The sequence below is a fragment of the Apiospora marii genome, assembly GCF_038362585.1.
Source record: "Apiospora marii strain CBS 49790 chromosome Unknown utg000002l_segment0_segment0, whole genome shotgun sequence".
In the NCBI taxonomy this organism is placed as follows: Eukaryota; Fungi; Ascomycota; class Sordariomycetes; order Amphisphaeriales; family Apiosporaceae; genus Apiospora; species Apiospora marii.
The window spans coordinates 2,280,048-2,306,309 of record NW_027117373.1 but is presented as its reverse complement, the minus strand read 5'-3'; the positions used below and the strand labels follow the sequence as shown (position 1 = coordinate 2,306,309).

The 26,262-nt window shown below is 53.5% G+C and overlaps 8 protein-coding genes across 8 annotated transcripts; 4 read left to right on the top strand and 4 right to left on the bottom strand.

Annotated features, from left to right (window-relative positions):
- Positions 1-5,470: 5,470 nt before the first annotated feature.
- On the top strand, positions 5,471-7,916 carry PG985_002397 (neutral trehalase; the record flags this gene model as incomplete). Its single annotated transcript, XM_066822166.1, has 4 exons — positions 5,471-5,659; positions 5,725-5,788; positions 5,849-7,715; positions 7,769-7,916. 4 exons carry the CDS (start codon positions 5,471-5,473, stop codon positions 7,914-7,916), a joined length of 2,268 nt encoding a protein of 755 aa, XP_066689598.1.
- Positions 7,917-9,646: 1,730 nt separating this feature from the next.
- Positions 9,647-11,476, top strand: PG985_002396 (isocitrate lyase protein; the record flags this gene model as incomplete). Its single annotated transcript, XM_066822165.1, has 4 exons — positions 9,647-9,877; positions 9,937-10,092; positions 10,165-11,060; positions 11,119-11,476. The coding sequence occupies 4 exons, from the start codon at positions 9,647-9,649 to the stop codon at positions 11,474-11,476; spliced, it is 1,641 nt and encodes a 546-aa protein (XP_066689597.1).
- Positions 11,477-11,760: 284 nt separating this feature from the next.
- On the bottom strand, positions 11,761-13,790 carry PG985_002395 (uncharacterized protein; the record flags this gene model as incomplete). The annotated part of the gene is made up of 8 exons (XM_066822164.1): positions 11,761-12,130; positions 12,235-12,285; positions 12,342-12,402; positions 12,456-12,792; positions 12,866-12,995; positions 13,061-13,469; positions 13,549-13,696; positions 13,764-13,790. The coding sequence occupies 8 exons, from the start codon at positions 13,788-13,790 to the stop codon at positions 11,761-11,763; spliced, it is 1,533 nt and encodes a 510-aa protein (XP_066689596.1).
- Positions 13,791-17,185: 3,395 nt separating this feature from the next.
- Positions 17,186-18,763, top strand: PG985_002394 (vacuolar protein sorting protein 62; the record flags this gene model as incomplete). Its single annotated transcript, XM_066822163.1, has 1 exon — positions 17,186-18,763. The coding sequence occupies one exon, from the start codon at positions 17,186-17,188 to the stop codon at positions 18,761-18,763; it is 1,578 nt and encodes a 525-aa protein (XP_066689595.1).
- Positions 18,764-18,976: 213 nt separating this feature from the next.
- PG985_002393 (uncharacterized protein) lies at positions 18,977-19,479 on the bottom strand (the record flags this gene model as incomplete). The annotated part of the gene is given in 2 exon segments (XM_066822162.1): positions 18,977-19,455; positions 19,473-19,479. 2 exon segments carry the CDS (start codon positions 19,477-19,479, stop codon positions 18,977-18,979), a joined length of 486 nt encoding a protein of 161 aa, XP_066689594.1.
- A 272-nt stretch (positions 19,480-19,751) lies between these two features.
- On the bottom strand, positions 19,752-21,509 carry PG985_002392 (serine/threonine-protein kinase SRPK3; the record flags this gene model as incomplete). Its single annotated transcript, XM_066822161.1, has 1 exon — positions 19,752-21,509. One exon carries the CDS (start codon positions 21,507-21,509, stop codon positions 19,752-19,754), a length of 1,758 nt encoding a protein of 585 aa, XP_066689593.1.
- A 1,668-nt stretch (positions 21,510-23,177) lies between these two features.
- PG985_002391 (uncharacterized protein) lies at positions 23,178-24,170 on the top strand (the record flags this gene model as incomplete). The annotated part of the gene is made up of 2 exons (XM_066822160.1): positions 23,178-23,251; positions 23,342-24,170. The coding sequence occupies 2 exons, from the start codon at positions 23,178-23,180 to the stop codon at positions 24,168-24,170; spliced, it is 903 nt and encodes a 300-aa protein (XP_066689592.1).
- A 479-nt stretch (positions 24,171-24,649) lies between these two features.
- PG985_002390 (uncharacterized protein) lies at positions 24,650-25,578 on the bottom strand (the record flags this gene model as incomplete). The annotated part of the gene is made up of 5 exons (XM_066822159.1): positions 24,650-24,706; positions 24,776-24,894; positions 24,976-25,086; positions 25,176-25,193; positions 25,257-25,578. The coding sequence occupies 5 exons, from the start codon at positions 25,576-25,578 to the stop codon at positions 24,650-24,652; spliced, it is 627 nt and encodes a 208-aa protein (XP_066689591.1).
- Positions 25,579-26,262: the final 684 nt, after the last annotated feature.

Genomic DNA, 26,262 nt, shown 5'->3' with positions numbered 1-26,262 from the left:
ATGCAGGTGTATGGCATGTACGTTCCAGGCAGGTATGGGTAAACAGTCGGGAGAATTGGTCTAGTCTGGAGCGGCTGCATCTTGCCCCTCGACTTTCTTTGGTTATGGTAGACGGGCGAGATGTCTGTACGTGGTAATCGGCCGAGCCAACCACCACCGATTGTGTAAATTACGAGGCAGCCCTGCAGATGCGCTACATGAATAGTCGCCGGCCCCCCTGTTACGTTTATCGAGTTTAGACCAGGGGTGATATGCCATATATTGGCACACCTGAAAAGGTGGTGCAGCGATAATTCTCGACCCGGATTGTAGCCACCATTCCGGCTGTTCTTTGCTTCTGCTCAGCTCAGCGCATTCCCTCGTCCCATTGCACAGGCATCAGCAGGAAATGGTAGCCTACTCACTATACTGAGTACCCGTTGGGAGATCGACATGAAAAGTCTGGCAGGCCGTCTTGCACCGAACGAGCGGACGGTGTACCGCTAAGCGAAGAAGCTTAGGTGGACCGGGACTCGGCCCATACCGACCTAGGGAGGGGAATACACCACCACAGCGGGAATACGACGTCGAGTGCATGCCAGGTAGTACTTACATACAGGCGCCGGTCCAATCCGATCTAGAGAGAGAGTGGGCAGGCCCAACAATACTTGATAAGGGCGAGTGCCATTGTCCAGTCTCCTGAGACTTTGGTCCACGAGGGGCTAAAAATAGCGGCATGTAGATAGCGGCCGCCGGTGAGGTGGTCGCTAAAAGAGAAAAGAAAAGCCTCGGACTGAACGAGAAATGACAGCACGGCCTGAAACCAGCTGCCACCAAGACTCGAGGCGACCCGGCTGGTACTCGATTTTTGCTTTTCCCACTCGAGTTTGTCCATTGGTGGCGGATCTAACGAGACGTTTGGTCTGGGCAGGCAGGTGTGCCAGCCAACGCATCTCACATAACCTATCAGCCGACGAATACGAGGTTTCGTTTTTTCTCCTGGTCTTGTTTCTTGTTTTCAACGTCGGGGTCGAGGCCTTTTTTCGAGGAAAGATAAGCTCCTGTCTACAGTTAAGCGATTGCTTGCACTTGGTAGTCGACTCCCATCTCTGTCTTGGTATTGGGGTCTTTTCTCTGCAGTGCGTAGACATGTTGAAGGTTTCGTATGAGTGTTTACAGGTTTGTTAGTTGGGTTCCGGCGGTTCCTGGATCCTGGCTAGTGCCGTCCTACTGGGAAAGAGTTCGGGGGGGTTTTCACCACCTGGGATGAACACCCAGGATCGGGCGATTGAATCCAGACGATGTTGCGTGGTAGCAAAGTTTATCTTCATCAGCCCCGAGGTCCGCTCAGGCCGCTGGGAGCGCCGAGCTGCCGGATCGCGGAATGGGTCGAGACCGGTTTAGCAAATTAAAGAGGCGCGACCTTGATAGCGGTGGATAGTGCTACAATAGCCTCGAAACTGCCGAGGCGCATTCCAATGAGAATTGCGCATCCAGCTGGGCTCTGGAGGCGTCTTGCTACTACCCACAAAGAGCAAAGAGGATCCGGACCTGAGCCCGCACACCAACTAAGGGCCTTGGGGCCTCCCTTGCATCCACTCCAAACACCAAGTTCAGAGATTTCCCATCGAAATTTCTCCCGCTCAGCGCCGGCTGTTGCTGTTAGACTGCCCAAATCCCGGGCCTGCTTCGGTAGACTTGATCAAGTCCTGCAGTTCAAGTCATCGATTCTTACGTCGATACAAGGATTGGAAGAATTCGTCTTAGTTGGTGGTGTCGATGACGCGGTGCCAGGATTCCCTTATCGTTGCTGCTTGTAAGATATAATACATACTTTGGTGATTATTGGCAAGGTGCATTGCATGTTGTGGCAGCTATTGCTGCAGGATGAACGCCATGGCACGACTTGTGAGCGCCATTGTGCTGGGACACGCCGCATGGCATGGGCTGGTTGGTCGGGTGCGCACAAAGTTGCTTCCCGACAGAGCCGTAGGTCCGTAGGACAGATCCAGCCCTCAATGGGTTCTCCAGTTTCTCGCCGAGTACAAAAGTCTCTGCAGTGTTCTCATTGTTAGCTTGCCAGAACGATAGGTCATATGGATTGGGCGCGGCGGTGCGGGGTCTTGCCCGTTTGCTGCCCACCGAGTCAGACTCTGCGAACTGCTATCCACAAATGATCAATTGGTTCAGATCGGCTCGACCGGCCGTTGCGAGTCAAGCACCAGGCACCGGGTTCCTCGTCGCTTCGCCCACTTGGCTTCTCCCCGAGGAACCTCTCCTCGGAGCTTGAATCACTGCACAAACACTGCATGCTTCCGGTAATGGTACGGTAGATGAAGACAGCACCATAAGTACGGTGATGAATACATGGTCCATAAATGAACCTGGCTAGGCCTGTCTCTCCAAGATCTGGCGCGTGAGTTTTAGAGGGGCGCTAGCGGAAGCTAGCGGCCTTTGCCGGCCACTGCAACCAAGATTCTTGCAGGAAGTGGATATCCCACAAAACTGCATGAAAATATACTCAAATAAAGTACTTTCTCTTCATCGATTGGGCAACCAACAACACGGCCTGGTGGCGAAATGGTATCGCGTCAGATTTCGGTTCACCGATCTCTATTCCTCTGAAGATTGCGGGTTCGAATCCCGTCTGGGTCGGTTCACACAGCTTCGGCTGATTCTTTTTCGCTGTTCCTTTCTCCTTGGAAAGGAGCGGTTTTACTCGGCTTTTTGCTCATGCCGTCCGGATCCCCCTCTTGCCGGAGGGATGGTGGTGTAACTCGCGAAGGGAACCGGAACCGGCATATACTAACGCACCTACATATGTAGAAAATGGGTTTAGCAGACAATGCTTGGGCAGAACCCCGGGGGACTATGGCCCTTATCAACCTTCTTAAAAGACTGGACCATTATATCATTGCATTATTGCATCACATTATGTGGTTCATATGTTTACAGATCGAATCAGAATGATTTACAAGTCTAACAAGAATGTTCTATAACTGACACATCTTTTTACCGGAATAGAAGTAGTATACTTCTAGACCGAGCTTCATCTTATCCAGTGCGGACGGGAGACTAAACGGGACTGCAACTCTTTTCCGAATCGTTGGGAACGTTGCTTGGAACACTCCTCCCGTGACTTGATAGCCAGCCAAGGAAGATGATCATGGGTCAATTCTAACTCGAGATTCTGGTGAGAATTGCTTTGGGCTGGACGGAAAATTCTAGGCCAGGTAAAACTGCTGTACCCCTCTTCGAGGTTGCGTGTCCAGTCAGATAGCGACCAAGGTGGTAGGTAGGAGCTCAGGTGGCATACCTCGAGGCTTACTCTGGGACATGTTCGTGGTGGTGGTTCTACTCCTGCGTTCTGTATTCACTCTGCGGAGGTTGAGCGGCGGAAATGGCAGACGAATTATTCGCAGTACTCGAGGCGCCGGAGCTTTCGAACATCCGTTTCGGTAGGCGGTGCCTTCCTCTTTATATTGAGATTTACGTATGCAACAATATGTTGCAGGGATTCTGCCTTGTCTCTATTTTGATCACTGCCGGATCACCAGTGGACAGCTGCTAATATATGATGAATTTCACTGGAAGGGACTTGCCACTACCATGGCAACGGTATAACCTCCGTCTCTCGTCTTGGCTGAACTGATACAACTACTCCATGTTCGACAGCAAGACTGCTTGCGGGGATGGTATATCTTTTAAATCAATGGCATTCCCCCCCGAGCAGTAGTTCATATATGCCATCCTGATAAAGGCGACTCCCGTAAGAACCGTGTTCATCGCTTACCTTCATATGATTGGGCAGTTGGGCTGATAGAGGATTGTTGACGGATCTCTGTTCAAATATGGACCATATACAGGTATAAAAACACTGGCGTATAGGTTGCGTGATCTCCAACAGAGTATCAAGGCTGGCCTCAAAGTCTCCGACGCCCCCTATCGTGTAGCCCAAGGCATAACAACGACAGAACCGCTGGCCATGTACGCAGTACGTGTGACATGGTGTCTTGTGCAGACGGGCTACCCGGGGCGGCCAGCAAGATCGAATAGCCGCCTCAAGCACCTCTATAAGCCCTGCAGTGTGCTGGGCGATTTCGTAGCCACCCGCTGACCTCGTCACGTCGCACGTTGCTTGGCATGGCAAGGTCGCTACGGGAGCACAGCTAGGGAAGCGAAGCGATCTTGGGTAGCATGTGCCTGATTTAAGCCGCACGATAACTCTAGGCCAGTCGATTGCAAGTCTCGGTACTTGAGGGTGTGCTCATGTACAGCATGACGGATGCCATTGGTGCGACGTTTTTTTGGTGGGGTTACACCTTGTCATTGCGCAGGCGTAGCTTCAGCTGTCAGGGTTCCAGTGTGACCACCACGGATGGGAAATTTTATTAGCAATCGGACGCCAAAAAAATCACATCCATACCGGCAAATAACATCAACAAAGCTTGATCTGAGATGGATGGGGCCTTGTGACGGCTGTTTCGCGTTGCCAAAGTTAATGGCAGGCAACCGAACTTGGCCGGATAGCAGCAGCCAGGTAATATTGTGTTTGGTCGGTGATTGGATTTTGCGTGCACCAAACCCAACCAAACCAATGGGCTCTATCCCACCAGCCAGGTCCAGGCTTCTACTGTACGGCCTCACTCCCCTGCGCAACAGCAGGGAGAGACGCAGCACCAGGGGCAGCACATAGCAGGTAAAACGAGCACGATTGTGACCAAACAAGGTGGGAGATTTCCGATTTCCCTACCTCCAAGCCTCGAGCAAACAGCAGAACCCACTGCTAGCGTCATTTAGTGGAGGTCCCTGTGCTAGTGGTGGCAGCGATGGTGAATTCGCTACTCAGTGTATGTACTGCGATGATATCATCCTTCATCGATCGTGGGCAGAGAAAAGAATACTTCAAAATCCCAATGAGCGTTGCAAAACCTATCACTCGCCAACCCCTCATTACACCCATCCTGCAATCTATCGTGAAATATAGATAGTCTTTCTCTCTGACCAATCTTTGAGAATCCTATCTCCGTAAACACCTCTTTTTGAGTTACCCCGAGTATATTGAGCCACCTGCATACCTTCTAGCTCCTTCTTATCTTACGTTGCCTTGTCTCAAGATTCTTACATCCGCCCTGATCAAGTGCCCCTCCTTCGACGTGGGGTGGCGGTCAGCTTTCTTTGTCTCGAACCTCGACGTTTGGATTCCACGACGACTACCAAAAAGTACTGTTTCGCTGGCCTGCACCATCCTTCGGAGAGATTCCGATCTCAGACCGCATTTCTGCTTTGGCTACAGCGCGGACCCTGTCTTTTAATTCCGGTCGTGCCATTTTACCCAATAAGACCGAGAGTGCGCTGGTCTTTACGCCGCCCTTTACTTTATTCCCCAAAACACAAGCAGCTCCGATCCAGGTCCGAAGCTCGCAACATCAACTTTAGGCGCCCGACCGCCGCTTCCTAACTTCCTTCGCCATCACGCCCGACCGCACGAATGGCCCCTCCCACGAAAGACGACTTGCTGATGCCGCTTCCGGCGGCGCCGCCCGTCCGACAGCGCCGCCAGGACGGCAGCTTCAGCTCTATCGACGAAGCGTCCGTTTACGAGGATGCTAAAACATACTATTCCACCGAAGCACGGGATTCCGGCCGACACCATGCAAGAGCTCGCACATACTCTCAAGTAAGTCTTTCCCTGCCGCCGTTGGCATATGAGGCATAGAGACGTTGAATCTAATGGGGAAATAGAATGGCTTGGAGCAGCAAATGGAACGCTTAGGCTTGGTAGAGCCTCACCGAAGAGGTAGCCACGGTACGATACATTTGAACCATGGAACTTAATGTAGCTATGTTGCTAATTTGTGATCTTCAGACGAGTCCAGCAGGCCTCATCAACGCCAATTCCTTGTCGATGTCGACCATACTCTCGAGAGTTTACAGGCCCAGGAAGATACCGACAACAACATGCAAATCACAATCGAAGACTCTGGCCCGAAAGTCATCTCACTGCGAACAGCCGCTTCTGGAGGACATAACCGTTTCGATATTCGCGGCACCTACATGCTTTCGAACCTCTTGCAAGAATTATATATGGCCAAGGAGTTTGGGCGTAAACAGGTTATCCTCGATATCGGAAGATTGAACGAGAACCCCGTGAACCGACTTTCACGGCTCATTAGGGATCAATTCTGGGAACGCTTGACTCGCCGGATCGACGCATCCACAGTTGAGATCGCGGCCAAGGATCCTAAAGATTGGACAGACGACCCTCGCCCGAGAATCTATGTTCCACCCGGAGCCCCTGCGCAATTGGAGTTCTATCAAAAGGTGGCACGTGACCGCCCCGAGATGCGATTGGATGTCGTTGAGCTTCCGGCGAAGATCACACCTGATCATGTGGTACACATGAACGACAAGCCCGGTCTGCTCGCAGTGGCCATGGAAGACTACAATGACCCCAAGACTGGAGAGAAGACCTTGCGCGGTCTGCCCTTCGTTGTCCCAGGAGGTCGCTTCAACGAGTTGTACGGCTGGGACAGCTACATGGAGTCTCTTGGTTTGCTGGTTAACGACAAGGTACATCTTGCGAAGTCTATGGTGCAGAACTTCTGTTTCTGCATCCGGCACTATGGCAAGATCCTGAACGCTACTCGCTCATATTATCTCTGCCGCTCCCAGCCGCCTTTCCTGACCGACATGACTCTTCGGGTGTACGAGAAGATCAAGCACGAGCCCGGCGCCACGGAGTTCCTTCGCACTGCCTTCTTGGCTGCAATCAAGGAATACTACTGCGTATGGATGTCGGAACCGCGGTTGGACCCCAAGACTGGTCTTTCACGATATCGCCCTGAGGGACGCGGTGTTCCCCCGGAGACCGAGGCTTCCCATTTCGTTCACATCTTGGAGCCCTACGCAAAGAAGCACAACATGACGTTCAAGGAGTTCGTCCGTGCCTACAACCACGAGGAAGTCTCGGAGCCAGAACTTGATGACTACTTCCTTCATGATCGAGCGGTTCGCGAGTCTGGTCACGATACATCTTACCGTCTCGAGCGTGTATGCGCTGATCTTGCCACGGTTGACTTGAACTCGTTGATCTACAAGTACGAGATGGATATTGCTCGCATCATCCGCCAAGTATTTGGGGACAAGCTTGAAATCCCGGCCGAATGGTGTGATGGGACGATGAAGCCTGGCCAGGTCGAGACGTCGGCCATCTGGGACCGCAGATGGAAGAGACGCCGTGCTGCCATCCACAAGTACCTGTGGAACGACGAGAAGGGCATGTACTTTGACTACGATACACACAAGCAGGAACAGTGCACGTATGAAACGTGTACAACGTTCTGGCCTCTCTGGGCAGGTGTGCCCGATCCTGATAGGGCTGCCAAGGTCGTCAAGAACGCCGTGCCCAAATTCGAGGCGTACGGAGGCCTTCTCTCGGGTACAGAAGAGTCTCGTGGCGCTGTCAGCCTGGAAAGGCCTAACCGACAGTGGGATTACCCCTACGGCTGGGCGCCACAGCAGATGCTGGCTTGGACCGGTCTCTACCGGTACGGTTACCAAGACCTGGCTCAGCGATTGGCATACCGATGGCTATTCATGGTCACAAAGGCTTTCTTCGACTTCAACGGCGTGGTCGTGGAGAAATACGACGTGACACGTCCGGTCGACCCGCACAGGGTTGATGCGGAGTACGGAAACCAAGGATCGGACTTCAAGGGTGTTGCCAAGGAAGGGTATGTATATCCTGTGACATTTTACCTATACATGATTGCTAATATCTTGACAGATTTGGATGGGTCAACGCTAGCTACGTCTACGGCCTTGGGTTCGTCAACACCGAGATGAAGCGAGCGCTGGGCACCCTGACCCCTTGGGACTCGTACGAAAAGGCTCAACAGATGAAGGAGGAAAAGATTCTCTCGGACCTGGTATAGAAAACTCGGTAACTATTATAAACAATGAACAGGATTAAAGGGCACACAGAACCAAGCATCTACAGTCTGCAACCGACAGTTTCTCCTGTGACTGTGGATTTTACCCTTGCAACAGCTGAAGCCAAACGCCAGTGTGATGTACTCGAAAGAAAATGGTGCCTTGGTTGTCGAATGTCAACAAAGCACCCAACTAGTGCTTTTCCGTGGTGTACATGCAAGAGCCCTTTAACTGACGGTGGTGGGACCTTGTTCGGGGGAGGGCACGCCGGAGAAGATCGAGAAGGGTGTACACCAGTGCGTGCCGCCGCACTTGACCCATACAGTACCTACCTATAGGCAAGTAAGCTTTGGTCGAATCACACTCGAGGACTTGTTGCTCGACTGCTTTTTTATCTCATTATTCGAGACTTTGGGGAACATCCACAGGTACGCAGACAAATAACCCTTGTTTGAGGCTTCGTACTTGACTCAAGAGGACCTTCTGAAGCTGTTTAAAAGGGTGATCCAATGCTAGTAGATGAGATACGTGTAGGGGAGTATTTGCCCTCTGGGCAGACGTAACAGGCGCATGTGACACATAATCGGTCAGTTTCCTGCAGAAGAAGTCATCCGGCAGGCCTTCTCCAAAAAATAATACCAAAAGCCGAGGCTCTAAATTGGATGCTTGAAACACAATCTGCTGACATTTCTGCTGAATCGCAACTCGAAGCTACAAGTACAACCAAGTAGCACCAAGCAATTGGCAATTGGTGTTTGACGACTACCTAACCTAAACCTTCACATGTCAGGATGATGGGGTTGGGGCCAAGCCACACACGAGACCGGCGGGCGTGATGGGAGGCTCCAAGCACCTACCACTGATTTGAAGTAAGAGCTAACCAAGGGTGTTTACAATTTGAGGTTTGTGCATGTCGTGTAAACATATTCTAAACTAGGTAGATATGAGTATATCCAATTTGCAAGTTTCTTAATGGAATAAAATCTGCTACTACTATGCCGGCGAGGATTACGATTATGTCTGGTCCATATGCCCATAAGAAAGACGAAAGCCGTCAGTCCATAACTGCGTCATGGCTACTATCAAATGCCAAAAAGCCAATGCGGGGCGCGGTTTGGTTGATGAATTGCCCAGCTAGGGACTTAGCGTGCCAGCATGTAAGTTTGCGCTCGGCATTTGGGCCAATGACGGCAACTCTGCACGTCTGACTAACCCCCCTTTGGGCCGAATCCGTCCACTTCCATTCCCCAGACTCGCGCCCGCGACCAAGCAAAGCCCCGGCACCCAGCTGCGACTCTGTGACAGACGCCGAGGCGATGCGGCCCTTGGCCCTTGGGAAACAATGCAACTGTACTCGCAGGTACCTTCCGGTAGCCGCTCGACCGACCCTTCCCGACGCTCACTCGGATCTTGGCCGAGCATGCGCCATGCCGTGACAGCAAGGGGAGCCATATAACTGCATATATTGTGAAACTCTTTCCGTACGTCTTTCGTGTTTCTGTCTGATATATATAGACTTCACCTGCTTTCCTTTTCCCTCTGCTCCAGATATCCATCCTCTATCACACCCCTCCACGCTAGCTTAACATAGCTTGTATATCCACTCCAGAGTATACTACTACATCATTGCATCCCTAGCCGGACCAGAAGATACAGAAGAAGAAGAAGAAGAAGCACTTCCAAGCACCCTAATTCCATCCATTGGATACTCATAGACACACAATTGCCCATCATGGCGTACAACAACATGATCAACAACGCGGTTGACCCCAATATCGAAGATGATCTGTTCCAGAAGGAGGTCGAGGAAGTCCAGAAGTGGTGGTCAGACTCGAGATGGAGATACACCAAGAGACCATTCACAGCCGAGCAAATTGTGTCGAAAAGGGGCCACCTGAAGGTTGAGTACCCGAGCAATGTCCAGTCCAAGAAGCTCTGGAAGATATTAGAGGGACGCTACAAGGTGAGCATACCATGCCACCAATGATATAACATGCTCCATTGTGTGCTAACAAGGACAAGGCCCGCGATGCTAGTTATACCTACGGCTGCTTAGAACCCACCATGGTCACGCAGATGGCACAGTACCTGGATACCGTCTACGTTTCTGGCTGGCAATCATCCTCAACCGCATCGTCATCTGACGAGCCCGGTCCAGATCTGGCTGATTACCCCTACGTAAGCTTTTCCCTATCGACGGCAATATCCATGTAGTGGGCACAAAACATGGCTGACAAACATCGCAAACAGACCACAGTACCGAACAAGGTGAAGCACTTGTTCATGGCCCAGATGTTCCACGACCGAAAACAGCGGAACGAGCGCGTCAGCGCCCCAAAGGCCGCCCGCGCCAACATGGCCAACATCGACTACCTCCGCCCCATCGTTGCCGACGCCGACACGGGTCACGGCGGTCTGACGGCCGTCATGAAGCTGACCAAGCTCTTCATCGAATCCGGGGCCGCGGGTATCCACATTGAGGACCAGGCCCCGGGCACCAAGAAGTGTGGGCACATGGCCGGCAAGGTGCTGGTGCCCATCAGCGAGCACATCAACCGGTTGGTCGCCATCCGGGCACAGGCCGATATCATGGGCACTGATTTGCTGGCCGTGGCCCGCACCGATGCCGAAGCTGCGACCCTGATCACTACCACCATCGACCCGCGCGACCACGCCTTCATCATTGGCGCGACCAACCCGTCCCAGCAGCCCCTGAACGACCTTATGGTGGCCGCAGAGCGCGCCGGCAAGAACGGCGAGCAGCTTCAGGCCATCGAGGACTCCTGGTTGAAGGAGGCCGGGCTCAAGCGCTTCGACGAGGCCGTCGTCGACACCATCAACGCCGGCAGCTACGCCGACAAGAAGGACCTGATCGCTCGCTACCTGGCCGAGTCCAAGGGCAAGAGCAACAGCGAGGCCCGCGCCATCGCCCACGGCATCACCGGCGTCAACGTCCACTTCGACTGGGACAGCCCCCGCACCCGCGAGGGCTACTACCGCCTCAAGGGCGGCTGCGACTGCGCCATCAACCGCGCGGTGGCCTACGCGCCCTACGCCGACGCCATCTGGATGGAGAGCAAGCTGCCCGACTTCAAGCAGGCCGAGGAGTTCGCGGCGGGCGTGCATGCCGTTTGGCCCGAGCAGAAGTAAGTTCTATATTTCCTATTGTCCTCGTACTTCTATCCGAAACTGACATAACCACAGACTGGCCTACAACCTCTCCCCCTCCTTCAACTGGAAGACGGCGATGCCGCGCGAGGAGCAGGAGACGTACATCCAGCGCCTGGCGACGCTGGGCTACTGCTGGCAGTTCATCACGCTGGCGGGCCTGCACACGACGGCGCTCATCAGCAACCAGTTCGCCAAGGCGTACGCGGCGCAGGGCATGCGCGCGTACGGCGAGCGCGTCCAGGAGCCCGAGATGGAGAACGGGGTCGACGTGGTCAAGCACCAGAAGTGGAGTGGCGCCAACTACTCGGACGAGCTGCTCAAGATGGTCACGGGCGGCATCTCGAGCACGAGCGCCATGGGCAAGGGCGTGACGGAGGACCAGTTCCATTGAGGAGAGCCATGTGTAGTTTGGTTTAATTGTTCAAATGATGAAATTTAATGGCACCATGCATTGAAGCGACTTTCTACCCGTTCGATTGAGACAAGTATATGTGTATTCTTGATTACTTTTGGCTATTTGTAACATATTGTGCCGCCGAGCAATTGAGCTGTACTACGAAAGTAGAGTGACAGATTCCGCAGTATATATAAGTGGACGATATAAAAGTAGAGCGGCGTGCATTATATACTTGTCTATACACTCATCTCTCCGATTTATATCCAACTCATCATGCATTACTCGTGATACTCCTCCTCGTGCGCGCCCTTCTCGCGGACCTCGGCGGCGCGGCGCTCGAGGTCCTGGCCGAGGCCGGCGCGGTACTTGGACTTGTCGGCGCCGACGACGATCCAGGGGGCGTTGGTGAAGAGGTAGTTCATCTCCTCGAGGGGGATCTGCTTGGTCTCGGGCAGGACGAGCCAGAAGAAGAGGGCGTTGGTGAAGTTGCAGACGGTGAAGACGATGAAGTAGCGCCAGCCGCCGATGTTCTGGATCGCGATATCCGTCACCTGCCCGATCATGGTGTTGAAGGCGAAGGAGACCATGGTCGCGATCGAGACGCCCTTAGAGCGGGTGTGGGTGTCGAAGATTTCGGCGGGGATGATCCTGTGGGGGGGGGGAGTCCAACTGGTTAGCTTGCCGGTCTTTCTTGGGAAGAGGAAAGGGGAGAGGGGGGATTCGGGGGAGTTGGTTCGCGTTGATGTACTTACCAGCTGAGCGGTCCGCATGCATAGGAGAACGAGATGTTGTATAGCCATGTCCTATGTCAGGGTCAGATATTTCTTCGAAGATGAGTCTGAGGCTTCCGAGGGCTTACACAATGATGAAGCCCCAACCGGCGCTTCCATTACCCCCTTCGGCGTCCGGAGGGAACATGGCTACCCATAAGTCAGCAACAAGTCACTTCTTCACATTCGGTGCAGATACGAACCCAACAGGATGGTGGCGATCATGAACATGATACAGTTCACGAAATTGCCCGTGATAAGTGTCCACCTTCGGCCGAACTTGTCAATCGTGAAGAGACAGGCCATCTGCGCCAGCAGGGCCAGAATCGAGTTGATGGCCTGGTACTTCAGCGCGTTTTCCTGCGAGATGCCGATCTGCTTGAAGATGTTGACGGAGAAGTACTGGATGGCCGAAACACCGGTCATCTGCACAGACGCCTGCAGCGCGACGGCGAGGAAGAGTCGGCGGAAGGCGGACTTCTTGGTGAACAGCTCCGTGTAGCTCTTGGCTTCGTGCTCGTGCTCAAAGGCGATGGTTTCCTTATGTTTTTACTAGAGGTTAGCCATCGGGCTAAGTATGGACTGTTGGGCGTGCATATCTAATATAACTCACCTGAATCTGGGCATATTCTGCCTGTACCCACGCATCGTTGGTGTCTCCATTGGCATGAAGCCTGGCCAGGGTGTGTAAGCCGAGTTCCGCCTGTTTATGGTCGATGAGCCAACGTGGAGATTCGGGGAAACTGGGAAGTATCTTAGATTTAGTAGAGGCTCTCTTGAGGGGTTCATTTCAGTATGAATGTCTTACATGAAGATAAGCGCAGCGAGGATGACGGCGGGTATGATCTGGATTCCAAGCGGTATCCTCCACTGCCGCTCATCGTGCAGGTTGACGTTGGTGCCCCATGTCAGCCATGTGGCGACCAAGGCGCCGATGCCCAACATGAACTGCTGCAGGCCCGTCACGCGGCCTCGAATTGACGGGTGGCAAATTTCTCCCTGGTACACGGGGATGATCATGGTTAGGAAGCCGACGCCGAGACCAGCCATCGCCCGTCCAGCATAGAGGTAATCGTAGGACTGGGCGCCTGTCTGGAGGCCACCCCCGAGAATGAAGATTATCGAGCCGATAAAGATCGTCCACCGCCGTCCGAACCAGTCGCCAGAGGGACCGGCGAAGAAAGCCCCGAAAACAGCACCGCCGGTGAAGAGAGATACTTTCAAATCGCGAGTATTAGCAAAAACGCACTCTTCTAAGATATACCAGACGTTCATGATCCTGCAGCTCTTACATACCTACAGCGCCATTCCTTACTGGGTCACCGTCGGGCATGCCAGGAGAAAACTGGTCCTTATACACCTGGCTCCCAACAACACCGGCGATGACTCCGAGATCGTAGCCATAGAGAATAGATCCAACCGACGCGAACACGCCGACAAGGAACTGTTAACCGTCACTATTAGCATCTACGGCCATGGGGGACTCCAGATCGGCCACCAGATAGTCTTACCTGATAGGTATGGGGTGAGAGTGGCATCTTGGCAGTCCGTCCTCACCTACTACTAACAGCAGGGCAATATATGTGAGATACTGAGACAGGAAGTTCGGCCAGCATGAGAGCTGGCCAAAGTCACACCGAGAGCTTCGCGTGGCAGCTATATAAAGGACAGTCGCTACGCCGGTACCGTGACCCCCGAAGCGGAAAGTTCTCCTCCCCCTGCCTCTTCACCCATCGTCTTCCCATTTCCCGGGTAACGGACTGCATGCAGCTGAACATGTGATGGGTGCTGGAGTATTAGGTCCCGCGGCTCTGGGGTATTTGTGGGAAATCGCGTGGTCTGGGGTGGTTGAGGGCCGGGGTGTGTATACGCGCACCAATGCCGTCAGGGGATGCCGCCGGGCTTCAGCACCTTGGCATCCGAATCTGGGCTTTTGTCTGGGGAAATGGTTTGTTTGCGGGGGAGTGCTGGGCTCCGCCCCCAGTATTTACCCCAAGGTGACATTGGGTCGTTTTGGAGAAAGAGAGCAGCTTCCTCGGCTTGGAAGGTGAAAAGGGCACCCGTTCTCACGCGATTGTCGACTGGAGCAGTAGTCGTTTTCTACCTTGCGATTCCAATTCACCTGTTTTCGCCGCGACTGGAAAACGCCGCTTCAATTCATCATCAATGTTGCTTGCTCTCCAAGTTGGTAGTGGTGATTTTCTCACGCATCCTTCCGTTGCTCACTGCTCAAACCCAGATGCTTCAATGCAGCTCTCACCATCAATACTTACTCATATGGCAGGATCCCGCTAAGATTCCCAATCTCCTATCGGTCGGCCTATACTTCCTACTCAGGAAGCAATGGCCCGTATGCGCCGCACGAGACCAGCTACTCATTAGCTGCCTCAGGTTGCAACCGCAACTCTCAGAGTTTGGAATCTGCCCCATGATGGGTATCGTTATTTATTACCTGCCAATAACATGGAACTCACCTCATTAAAGCTACAGACATAAACAGTCGGCGAAAAGATAAGTTAGCATTGGGCTACATTCCAAGGTGGGCTTGGGTGCTCGTCTATGTCCGCTTTCTTGGTCGGCGTGGGCACAGCACATCCATCCTATCACGACTGGCAACTACATACTTCGCGCTCCTCGGAAGAAAATGTACACTCCCTATTACCCAGAAATAATTTACGTTTTATTTTCGGGTTTTCTTCCTTCAATCCTCCAAGTTTCCTTCTTCTTTTGCTTCAGTTCTTATAGAAATGACAAGGTAATTAAATGTGCATTTCTTCCTGAGGAGCGCGAGATATATGCTTACTTACAAGAAGTATGTAGTTGTGCACTCACATACCTCCTGACAACAATACCAGAGCGCCTCAGGAAATTGAGATGCGAGTCAGAACTACGTCATAACCACACTCCAGCAAACGAAAACCAAATCTGCGCTTACGTTGGCACGATCGATGAGACTACTCGACCTCGAACCACCAGAGTCATCTGACAGGTTGGGTGTTTCCCCGCCGGCCACGATTATTTTTATGCAATAGGCCATCAATGCAGCACAGCCCTTGGGTACGCAAGGGATGCCATGTCCGCGGCCGCGTATATACAACATCAAAGTGTGCGCCCTCAACGACTCTAAATCGAGACCGTCGCGGATTGAAGAAAGCTGACGAGGCGGTGTAACGATTCCGCCTGCTGCTGCATTGCTGTCCCGAGACGCGGGTGTTATTTCTGTGGAAATGTCAAAAGAAACCTTACGCCCCTGCGAGAACAAATTGGTCAAGTCTCTTCGAAAACAAAGGTTTCTAATACCAAATTGACCAATTCGTGAGTTCCTCTGCCGTGATCGCAAACAAACGGAATTTTCAAGATAGGTGCCGTTAACCGACGAGGTACGGGGAATTCCAGCGGCCACTTGATCTGGCCGCAACGTCTAGAGATGTCAGATATGGCGCTCACTAAGATGTACACACGCACGTATGGGGAGTTGCACCAAGTTAGCGACTCACCCCAACGCCAACTGGAACATGGGGTAAAATGCCTGATTCTCTAATCACCCTGGGACGATTGAGTATAGCAGTGTCCGATCACGGACGGCCAACTCAGCCGCTCACTATATGCAGTGCTGTATCCCAACAAAAGGGTGGAATGTTCATGAATATAGGTAAAAAAGACGCTGTCACCACCATCGACAGTCGGTTTGGTCATATCGGCTGTGCCATGGCGGGCATAGTCGCAATGTGGCATGATGAAAGGTGAGCGAGCGGTCAAGCACCCCTCCGTCGACGAAACATGCAACCGCCAAGCGCGAAACGCATCTGTACCTTTTAGACTTTTCGTTACAGGTCTTCAATTGATTGATTGGGGGCGCAAGCTTGCGCGACTCAGGCACTTACTTCGTTTCCGCATAAACATGTCAGGTTATTTTCGGCAGTCGACGTCAAACGCGTCTGTCCATGACTGGATCCATCCCGAACGGCTTACTATAGTAAGGTTGCAGAAGCCTTGTTGGTTTGCCTATTTCTGGAATCCGGTGGTGGCTTTGCGCCGATCGTCGAATCCCATCCAACCGGGCCAACACATGTACGACGGAAATCGGCACCAGTGGTTGGATGGATCGGGCCAAAGTTGCCTGCCAAGGCGCATGCAGGTCAAAGGAGCTGGAATTCGCAGAGCTGAAGGGGATGCACGATAGAGAGGTACTTGCCGACTGCGCGTCAGAACAGGGCGAGCCCCCGCAAACCTGCTCGCCCCGATGAAGTCACTGCTAAGCATGCAAGTCCCTGATCTTCGCTGGCACCTGAGCCACTGTCTCCCCTTTTGATCCACCTGCCACCCCCCAAACGGCCCCAAATGGCTCCAAAAAGGCCTGGACAAGAAGCCTGGAAGCCCAGAACAGGACCCCACCAACCGGCTGAGGTTGCATTTCAAGTTGCTCTGTAATAGTGTGCAGCAGTACTCGATAAACCATCCCATCTTCCTCCTACCTTGCCCTATACGCAGCCTCAACATTCATCCATCCTTTCCTTTTTTCTACAAGTACGCCCCTCCGAATCGGAACCGTCTACTTTAACCACCTACTTGGCGCAACACCCAGCGACCTCCGCTCCTCGACGGAGTTTCTTTCCTTTATTTCCTATCCCTTAGAAAAGACATATTACTGGCATTCGTACCGAGTGTGCTCTTTGCTTTTCGTTGTCCTGGATGACTTTGCCAAGCCACAACCTCTAAGTCGTTTGGCTTGCTTTGTACGCCAGGCCGTACCCAACCCGCCCTTTTCTCTTGATCGCAACCGAGGAGTGCATTGGAAACCCTCTCTTTACACTCGTTCGCTGGATCGACTATATTGGAAACTGTCATTTCTACCTTTCTTACCACCACCGCCCAAGCTCCCATCATCTGATGCGGCTTCTCCGGAGCTGCTGCTCAACGCCTTGCCCCACCGATGATTACACTCCGACGTGTGACGATCGCATTCGTCGCGTTCGCCGCTCTGATTGCCGTCGTTACGTACTTGCCGCGTGCGCTCAACCCCGTTAAGCCGAGTAAGGAACAGACCGAACAGAATAAGGCATGGATCGATACCTCACCTTACTGGCTTGACCGGCAGGCTTGCCGCTGGCTGAGCCTATGCGGCGTGCTCCACATACATTCGGATCCTGCGGCTTTGAGGAACACCACCGATGACGATCCGGACATGGGCGAGCTGAGGAGTATTGAACTGCGATCACTGCCCGACTTCGATTACGACCCGAAACTCCAAAACACCTTTGCTGGCCATGCGCCGCCAGTGCGGCCCAAGAGCAATTTGAAAGAGATTCCCGACTATGTACTCAAGTTTGCGCCGCTTGTCCATCTCTATTCTGGCGAGAACTTCTGGCCCTCCGATATCGCCGAGCATGTCCGACACATGTCACCCTATGTCAATGATACACATGCCAACATGTCGCGCACAGTGACGTTGGACTCTATGCACGGGCTCGATGCTGAGCAGGGTTTTGTGTATTTGAAAAGTAACGATGACGTAGAATCACGGCCGGAATGGCTGCATAGTCATGCCAACATACCTTCGCCTTTCCCGGAGGACGAGGACGATGGCGAGGATGACACACTGTCTGCGCCGGAGCACGACGAGAGCAACATAGGACCTGGCGAGAGCACAACTTGGTATGAAGTTGATCGCAAACATCCTCTTCGCAGGATCTCTGATCCTCGCAAGCGCCAAGGCCTATTTGGACAGCGCGATCGGGGTGTTCCTCGTTGGTCGCGCAGGGATTCTAGCTCAGTTCCCTCCACACCCCAGTACAAACCAGATGAGTCTGGGCGTTCCAAGGCTCCCGCCACGCTGGTTCTGGTGGACAAGGGTTCAGGCATAGTCGACGCTTTCTGGTTTTTCTTCTATGCTTACAACCTCGGACAAACTGTTTTGGGCATGCGTTTTGGTAATCATGTGGGTGACTGGGAGCACTGCATGATACGTTTCGAACACGGCATGCCGCGGGGTGTCTTCTTCAGCGAGCACGAAGGTGGCCAAGCATACGCTTGGCACGCCGTAGAAAAGCGACAGAACGCAACCTCGCAGGTGCAACGACCCGTCATTTACAGCGCAGTTGGCAGCCACGCCATGTATGCCACGCCTGGCGACCATCCCTATGTGTTACCATTCAACCTGCTGAAAGACCAGACGGACCGTGGGCCGTTGTGGGATCCGGCACGAAATATTAGATCTTATTGGTACGATTATACAAAGGAGGGAGAAGAAGATGATACCCTGGGGCTCGAACCCACCAAGGAGAACCCCGAGGCCTCGACGAATTGGTTCCATTATGGGGGGCCTTGGGGAGACAAATTATACGGACTAGATGATACCCGCCAATACCGCTTATTTGGCCAATACCACTATGTGACGGGCCCGACGGGCCCTAAACACAAGAATCTGGGGCGCGAGAAGATGTGCATCTTGTGGAGGTGCAAGATTATACATAGTCTCACCGAGGGCAAGAAGGGCAGCTGGCATTCTTGAATAAACCTACATGGACGGGCGTTTGAAATTTTTAGACATATTAGATAGGAAATACCATTATTACCTTGCCTTAAAGGATTAAGACCGATTCCGCGATTCTCATGTTGACTTATAATCACCATGCCTCGAGAGTTTCATTAAATGTTCGCATATTGAAATTACTGGAATACATTATACATGTGTGTTTGTATGCTGACCTAACGGACCGCTCTATTAGAACGCCCCCTTTAAATTATACCAAGCAAACGCCGTTGAACCTATATACCCGGAATAACAAGCAATCCCTCGAACCTCTTCTTTTTCCCCTCCACTCCCCGACTCGACCTGGCGGTCGCCCTCGCCATCTGGCGATGTACTTGTTTCGTTGCTGGGCACGGTGAGGATCCCCTCGTAGAAGACGGAGTACGGCGATACCCCCCTGGTCTTGAACCAGGGGATCGGGGGTGCCGCCGCTCCTGTCGCGTTGGTCCCGTTTCCGCAGCCGGGGGCTCCGGCACCGCACCACGCTTGGCGGATGGTTGCGATTTGGGGGAAGCGCAGGGGATAGCCTCCGCGGATGATGGTAGTCGGCGGCATTGTTGTTGAGGGTGGTGGGGGTGGTAAGATGGGTATGGGCAGGAGGAGGATGACGATGAAGGCGAGGATGCTGATGAGGAAGAAGATGCTTAGGAGGTGAATGAAGGTGTCGAAGGCTGTGTGCTGTGCGGACGGGCCATGGTGATGGGTTGGGGCTGTTTGGAGTGGTATTGGTGTTGTCTTTTTGGGATTGGGATTCGGATCGACTCTTTGCGTGACTGGCTGTAGTCTAGGAGGTGCAGCCTTGGGAATGGAAGTCGTTGGTTTGGGATCTTTGCTCTGGAGAGCAGGAGTAGGGATAGTTTCTTTCTTCTCCTTACTTGACGCCTTGGGTGATAGTTTGGGGGCGATAGCGTCTTTTTCGGATCTCGCCGCTTGGGGAGCCAAAGAAGAGGTAGTCTCCTCCTTTTCCTTACTTGGCGCGCTGGGTGACGATTCGGGCGATAGCTTGGGCGACGGCTTGGGGGTGATGGCGTCTTTCCCGGACTTCGCCGATGTCGCGGTCTTTCCATTGTTGGTCGTAGTAGACTCTGGCACCTTCACTGTCGATCCCTAGAGGTTCTTTAGTTGCGATCGGGACGCGGGACGGCCTCGCGCGGGGCTTAGCTCTTACCTTGTCTGCGTTGCTTGGAGTTTTCGAGGGATCGGTAGATTTGATTGCAGTCACTCGTTTCTCCTCCGTCTTGGGGACATTTCCGCCTTTCGTCCCAGCAAGGGATGTTCGAGTAGCAACAGTAGTAGAGGCCTTGGCTGGTTTCTCTCCGTCTTCAGTAGCTTTGCCGACCTGGAACCACTCGTGTTGCAGTACCTCCCCGATGCGGATGCGCTCGTCCGGGTCATACTTGAGCACTTTCTGGAACAAATCGGCCAGCTGGTAGACTTCCTCCTCCGGTACTCTCCACGTCACCTTTGTCGGCGACGGGGTGTAGTCGGCGTCCCGCTGGTATACCACGTGTTCTTGAGCAGCCCCTATGAGCCCCTGCAGGTAGTCCGCGTACCCGCTCTGCTCCGCCGCGTCCTGCCTTTGTCTTTTATATTCTTCCTCGGTCATGCTCACGAAATCGTTGTCTTCGTCGTCATCGACGACCCCCTCGTGCGCCAGCTCCGTCTTCCAGGCCAGGCGGTAGGAGTCGGGCAGGGGCCCCAGGAGGGCCTGGAGGTCCTTCACGTATTCCGACCGCTTGCTGGTGTTGTAGAACATGGCCCGGCAGCGGATCTCCATGATCATGCAGATGTAGGACCACACGTCGCTGGTCGGGCCCGTGTTGCCGAGCCGGAAGAAGGCCTCGGGCGCCGCGTACTGCGCCGGGACGCCCACGAACTCGGGTGGGTCGCCCGTCTGGTACGAGATGCCGAAGTCGATGGTGGCGGTCTGGGTCTTGGGGCTCAGGTTCGTGATGTCGCCCCGCTGGACGAGGTATCTAGGGGCGTTGGGACTGAGCGGCTCGCTGCCGTCCGCCATTTTCACGTCGTGGGTCGGCCCTTCGAGGAGGGCGATCATTTCGTTCTTGCTGATCCTCCCGACGTCGTCGATGTGCAGGAGGACGTTGTCGCTGGTGAAGTCGCCGTGGCAGATGCCGTTGTCGTGGAGGAATTGCAGTGACTTGCCCGCTTGTGTGAGGACATCCTTGATGGTGTCAACGCTGGCGCCCATCTGGGACACGAGGCTGGGGCCCATGACGGGGAAGACGAGACACAGGTGCTCCCCGTTGGGCCCTTTGACGTAGAAGTGCGTTATCGGCAGCAGGATACCGGCCTCCTCCCACTGCGAGCGCGTGATGCCCTCGTTCCGCAGATCATCGATGATGCGCAGCTCCGGGTTCTCCTTTTGCGACGCGCACGCCGCGATGACCTTGACGGCCCGCCAGACCGTGTGCCCGTCGGCCTCAGGTCCCTCCATGCACAACCAGACCGTGCCGAACCCTCCATCGCCCAGCTTGGCCACCACCTCGTAGTCGTCGTTGTACAACTTGTCCCCCAGATGCACCGGGTGGAACCCGTCTTCCTGGTACATCTCAAGCTCCTCGAGTTGGACACCCTCGATCGGCATGTACACCGGGTCCTTATTTGTGGGCAGAGAAGTGACCTCGGCCCCTTCTTCTACTTGGGGTTCCGCCGTAGAAGGGTCGGACAGTTCGTCCCCAGAGCTTTTATTCGTAGGGTGGTCCATGGTTCATCGATCCGTAGTGCACCTCTCCTTGTAAAACCAGTGATTTCTCAAGGGTCTCTGTGTTTATGGAAGTAGAGATTACCCAAAGGCTTTCTGTGCTGTTGTATCTGTCTACTTTTAGAAGAAACTTAAGTACAATCCTCGCCACAAAAGCGTCAAAGGGTCTGTTTTCGTATAGGCTTCTCATTGACACCATTGTTGGCACAAAGAAATGCCGCCGACTCGTTCACTAAGAACACGGCGGAGTGGGCATTCTTTGTACGGACTCGACGGTACACCATGACGATGTCGGGGTGACATAATATATTTTGTTTATATCGGCGTACTGTACTCGGTTTAGGATACTTGATCTACAGGACCAACAAGAATAGAGCCTTTACGCTCTTTGGGTACAGATGATGCATAAACTAGACGAGTTATAATCATTGTTTCCCCAAGGGGATACTCGGTCAACAACATCGTGGACTAAATGGGAGGCCAGGACGACGACGACATCCAGGAAGAACCGTCTCAATCACTATCCAGGGCGCAGGTAATGGACATTCCCGTCCAGGGGCTCTCTAAAGACTCCGAGGTTCCTTTGCCCTCGCCGCTGCCAAACCAGATGTATCGCAAACATACCCCCAGGCGGACCTCACTTGGAAGGGAGGCGTTGACAAGGGTGCAAGGCAGTCGCATCGTTGCGTCGACGTTAAAGCCGAATGCCGTTCCCTCATCGACTTCGTGGTCTGCAGGCTATGGGCCGGACTACTACTAGTAAAACAGAAATATGTAGCAACTGTATCCTTGGCCCGTAAATACCAGTAGAGCATGTGTCTGGTCGTGCTTTCTTTCTGGTTGTTGATGGCGATGACTAACATGAAGTCAGTGGACGGGTGAGGAAGCCGCGATATATGGGGCGCGGATCGGCGCATCTATGCGCTAATGGGCTGCCCACGTCTCCCCAAACCAAGAATCGAGTGTAAAGTACGCACTTGCAAACGCTTTCGTTTACAGGGTGCCGACTACCCGAAATCCGGGCATCTTCCCTTCCCAACACACATGCCTTGGCAAATTCGCCGTAACGGGAGCGTCCGCACGCCATCATGGTGGCTGTGTCCCATGCAAGAAAAGCTGCGCAGTAGTACGTCAGCCCGCCGCTGACATTTTGCCAATCAGACAGAGGGACGATGCTTGGCCACTCGCCTGGCCTGGCTTCCTGTGTCTGTCTTGTGAGGCGGCGCTACGCTACTGTACCTACCACCTTAACCTACTGCCACAAGCTGTCAAGCTGACCACCTGCAACTGAAATGAAATTAGCGGATTAAGTGCCCTCGCGATACGGCGGCTCACCACCATCACGACAACCGCCCCTTCCGACTTCTACCTCTTTTCCCATCAAGCATTTGTGGTCGATAGAAGTACACATCTTGATTTGTTAGATCCCGTGCCAAGTTGGTTGGCCTCTAGAGCATTCCGATACCCCAACTTTAAGATTACCTCTGCCCGGGTTGTTCATTGTTCAAAAGCACCCCACCTTCCACTAAAGTCCCAATAAGTCCAATAGTGCTCACCCAGCACTTGATCGGTCGCTTTTGGATTTCGAGACCTCACCACTTGCGGTTGTCATTCATTAAAACCTCCTTTTTTCATTTGTTTCTCTAGCCGGTGATCAGAATCGAAACCAAAATGTCCCAGCTGGAGGAGACCCAAGTAGAGAACGCTAAACCTGAGCGGAAGCGTGACAAGTTCGGGGCATTCTTGTAAGCACCTAGATTGCGACACCCTGTCTACCCCACTATCCGAACGACATAACCATGGCGAAATCAGTTCTTGGGCTAACCGTAATACAGAAAGTCCAGCTACGACAAGGCTGAAGAGGGCACCGTCCAGGGCTTCCTCAAGGGCAAGCTCGCGCTGGAGAAGGGCCTGGGTTTGGGCCAAACGCCCAACGCCGTGCCGCCCATGGAGGCCGTGGCCCACGGCCCGCACCGCAAGGTCGAGATCGGCTGGCACCCGGTCGCGGGGCTGGCAGGCAAGTGGTTCGCCGAGCAGACGGGCCTGGGCAAGATGATCACGGAGAAGATCCGGGCCTACCCGGACCCGACGCAGCACTGGGCCGTCCTGGTCGGCGACTACGCCCACCAGCTCTGGATGGACGAGCACCTCGACGTCATCTACACCAACGAGCGTATCGACCCGGCCCATCGCGCGGATGGCACCTGGCACACTTTCGAGGTGGGCGAGACGCGCTTCAACGACGAGGCTCTGCGCCAGGCCGCCGAGATGGTCATCCACAACATGCGCGAGCGCAAGCCCGCTTACAACCTCATCAGCAACAACTGCCAGAACTTCGCCGTCAACCTGCTCGACGTCATCCACGTCGGCGCCCACCGCGAGTTCGGCACCACTTTCGCCATCTACCAGCGCGCAACCGGTAAGGGCAAGATCATGGACCTCTTCGCCCCGGAGGACGCCGACGACGTCCAGGCGGGCGCCCAGGGCCAGCCCCCAGGCGAGGCCCATGCCCAAGCCGTCAACAACGCGCAGAAGGTTATGGACGACAATACGCAACAGCTGAACACGCAGCCGGGTCCGGATCGCGGCCTCAGTCCTAGTCCTAGTCCTGGCCATGCCAGAAAACGTTCTTGGTGGCGCCCTAAATCGCGAGGTGGCGATTAGGTGGGGTTTGTTCGTCTTACGAGCATGCATATTTGGCCACTGGGTTCGGGAGACTGTATTCGGACACACTAGACTTTAATACGGTTGGAAAGGGGGGATGGATGGATGGATGGGCTCGGCAGGTGTTCTTGGTTTGATGTTCACATGATGGGATTAAGCGAGTGAGTTTTTTGAAATGATACCCAATCGACGGCTTGGGCTCAGAGGGAACGAGATTGTATGGTACAGGGGGAATCATATCTGCTGCTGGCAGACAATACAATACGATCAACATCATCATACTTCGTATTCTTTAATCCTAAAGACTCGTCAGAGCTTGTGTGTCAGCCGCTCTACGAAGAACGGCACATGCACTTGGAAGGATGCTACGTTTGCAGGATGCAGGGACTGTTCTGTTACAGCGAGGGTAGTCAAGCTCCGATAAAGGCTGGTCCATTTCAGACGTTCTTTTGTTCACTGCTTACATACTTCGTATCTATTTAGAACAAGTCATCGATGCTCTTATCCGCATCCTTCTTGATCAAGTCGATCATGCCCTATAACGCCAGGATGTTAGTGACATTATGCATCGGGAAAGAAGGGAGGAGAGAAGATTTCAAACTGACCTCGGGCATTATCGGCTTTCCGTCTTTGCCCTTGACGTAGCGGAACGGCATCTCGGTGCACTCCTTCTCGCCGAACTTGAGCTCGGGGTGGTCGAGGTAGGGGATGCAGTCCAGAGTGACTGGGGAACATCCTCCTCTGTTAGTTATCTGATCATATATAGAAAGAGGGGGCTGGGCTGCTGAGGATCAGGATTACGTACACTGTTCCTCGACGACCATCCGCGTCACTCGGACGGCGGTGTCGGTCGTCATCTGGATGGGCCCGAGCCGGCGGCCGGTGAAGCCCTTCTTGCGGAGTTCCGAGGTGCGATCTACAAGACAAGGGGTCATCTTGTTAGTATATGTCACCAGCTGCCTATACCGGTCACCGATGAAGACCGTCGGACCATGGATTACATACCGCGAGGCGGGTCATCTCCTGTATTGTTTGTTCGGTTAGCAAGATTCCGTCAAACATTGCGATCTTTCGCGTTCCACTTACCCAAGATCCCCCCGAACAAAAACACGTCAAAGTCCCGCTTGTCGTCCGGGTTGAGGTCCTCCTCAGCGGCCGGGTCCAGCAGGCAGACCCGCTCCTTGCCCTGGCCCGCGGGGTACAGGTCCTCGACGCCGCGGGTCTCAGCGCGGAAGGCCGACTCCTGCTTCAGCTCCTCGGGGACCTGGAACCCCTCAGGCAGCGACGAGAGCATGAAGACGCCGTTGCAGCCGGCCGTCTCGCGCGCGATGGCGCGGTACTCGAGGGCCGACCAGGGGCCGAGCTCCGGGTCGAGGTGCTCGACGATGTACGTCTTTTGCTCAGGCATTTTTGGGGGTGGGTAAGTTTTGGAATTTTATTTCTCCCGCTTTAGTTCTGCTTCCAGGACAGTCGAAATGAGACAGAAGGTTCTCAATGCCTTCTTTTTTATTATGCCAAATAATAAGGAATAAAGATATTCTCAAGTTAATGTAGAGAGATGCTTAACCAGGATAAGAGCTTAGTCACCTAGTATGGGGGGTATTAGACTATAAGAAAAAGCTATGTTGGGCAGGGTGGGGATGACGTTTTCACGCCTGGGATGTACCTACACAAACCTGAACCTGTATTATGCAGTATGCAGGAGGCACTCGAAGCTCGCTCGAAAACCAATATCAGAGTCTAGACTGGTTCATGTTGCTCGCCCTCCGCCTCACTGAAATGCCTAGTTATTTGCTTTTCTGTGTTCGATTTCTTGAACTGCGCGACTGCATGTACATACGTACATGCATTTACTGGGCACGTACTGAAGCCCTGGGTTCTCATGGTGCTGTTTAACTCTTTTTAGAACCTTAGTATTAACCTGAAGCCTCCCGGGGGCCCTGAATGGAGGGCCACGACTGATGAGGGAGTTTGACATCATGAAGCGATTTCAGCGCAGTGAGTTGTCCATGTTCAATTTGTGAAGCCACGGCTGGGCCCTTGACAACTGGGAAAGCCATCTATATTCCTATATTACAACGTAGCGTCTCCC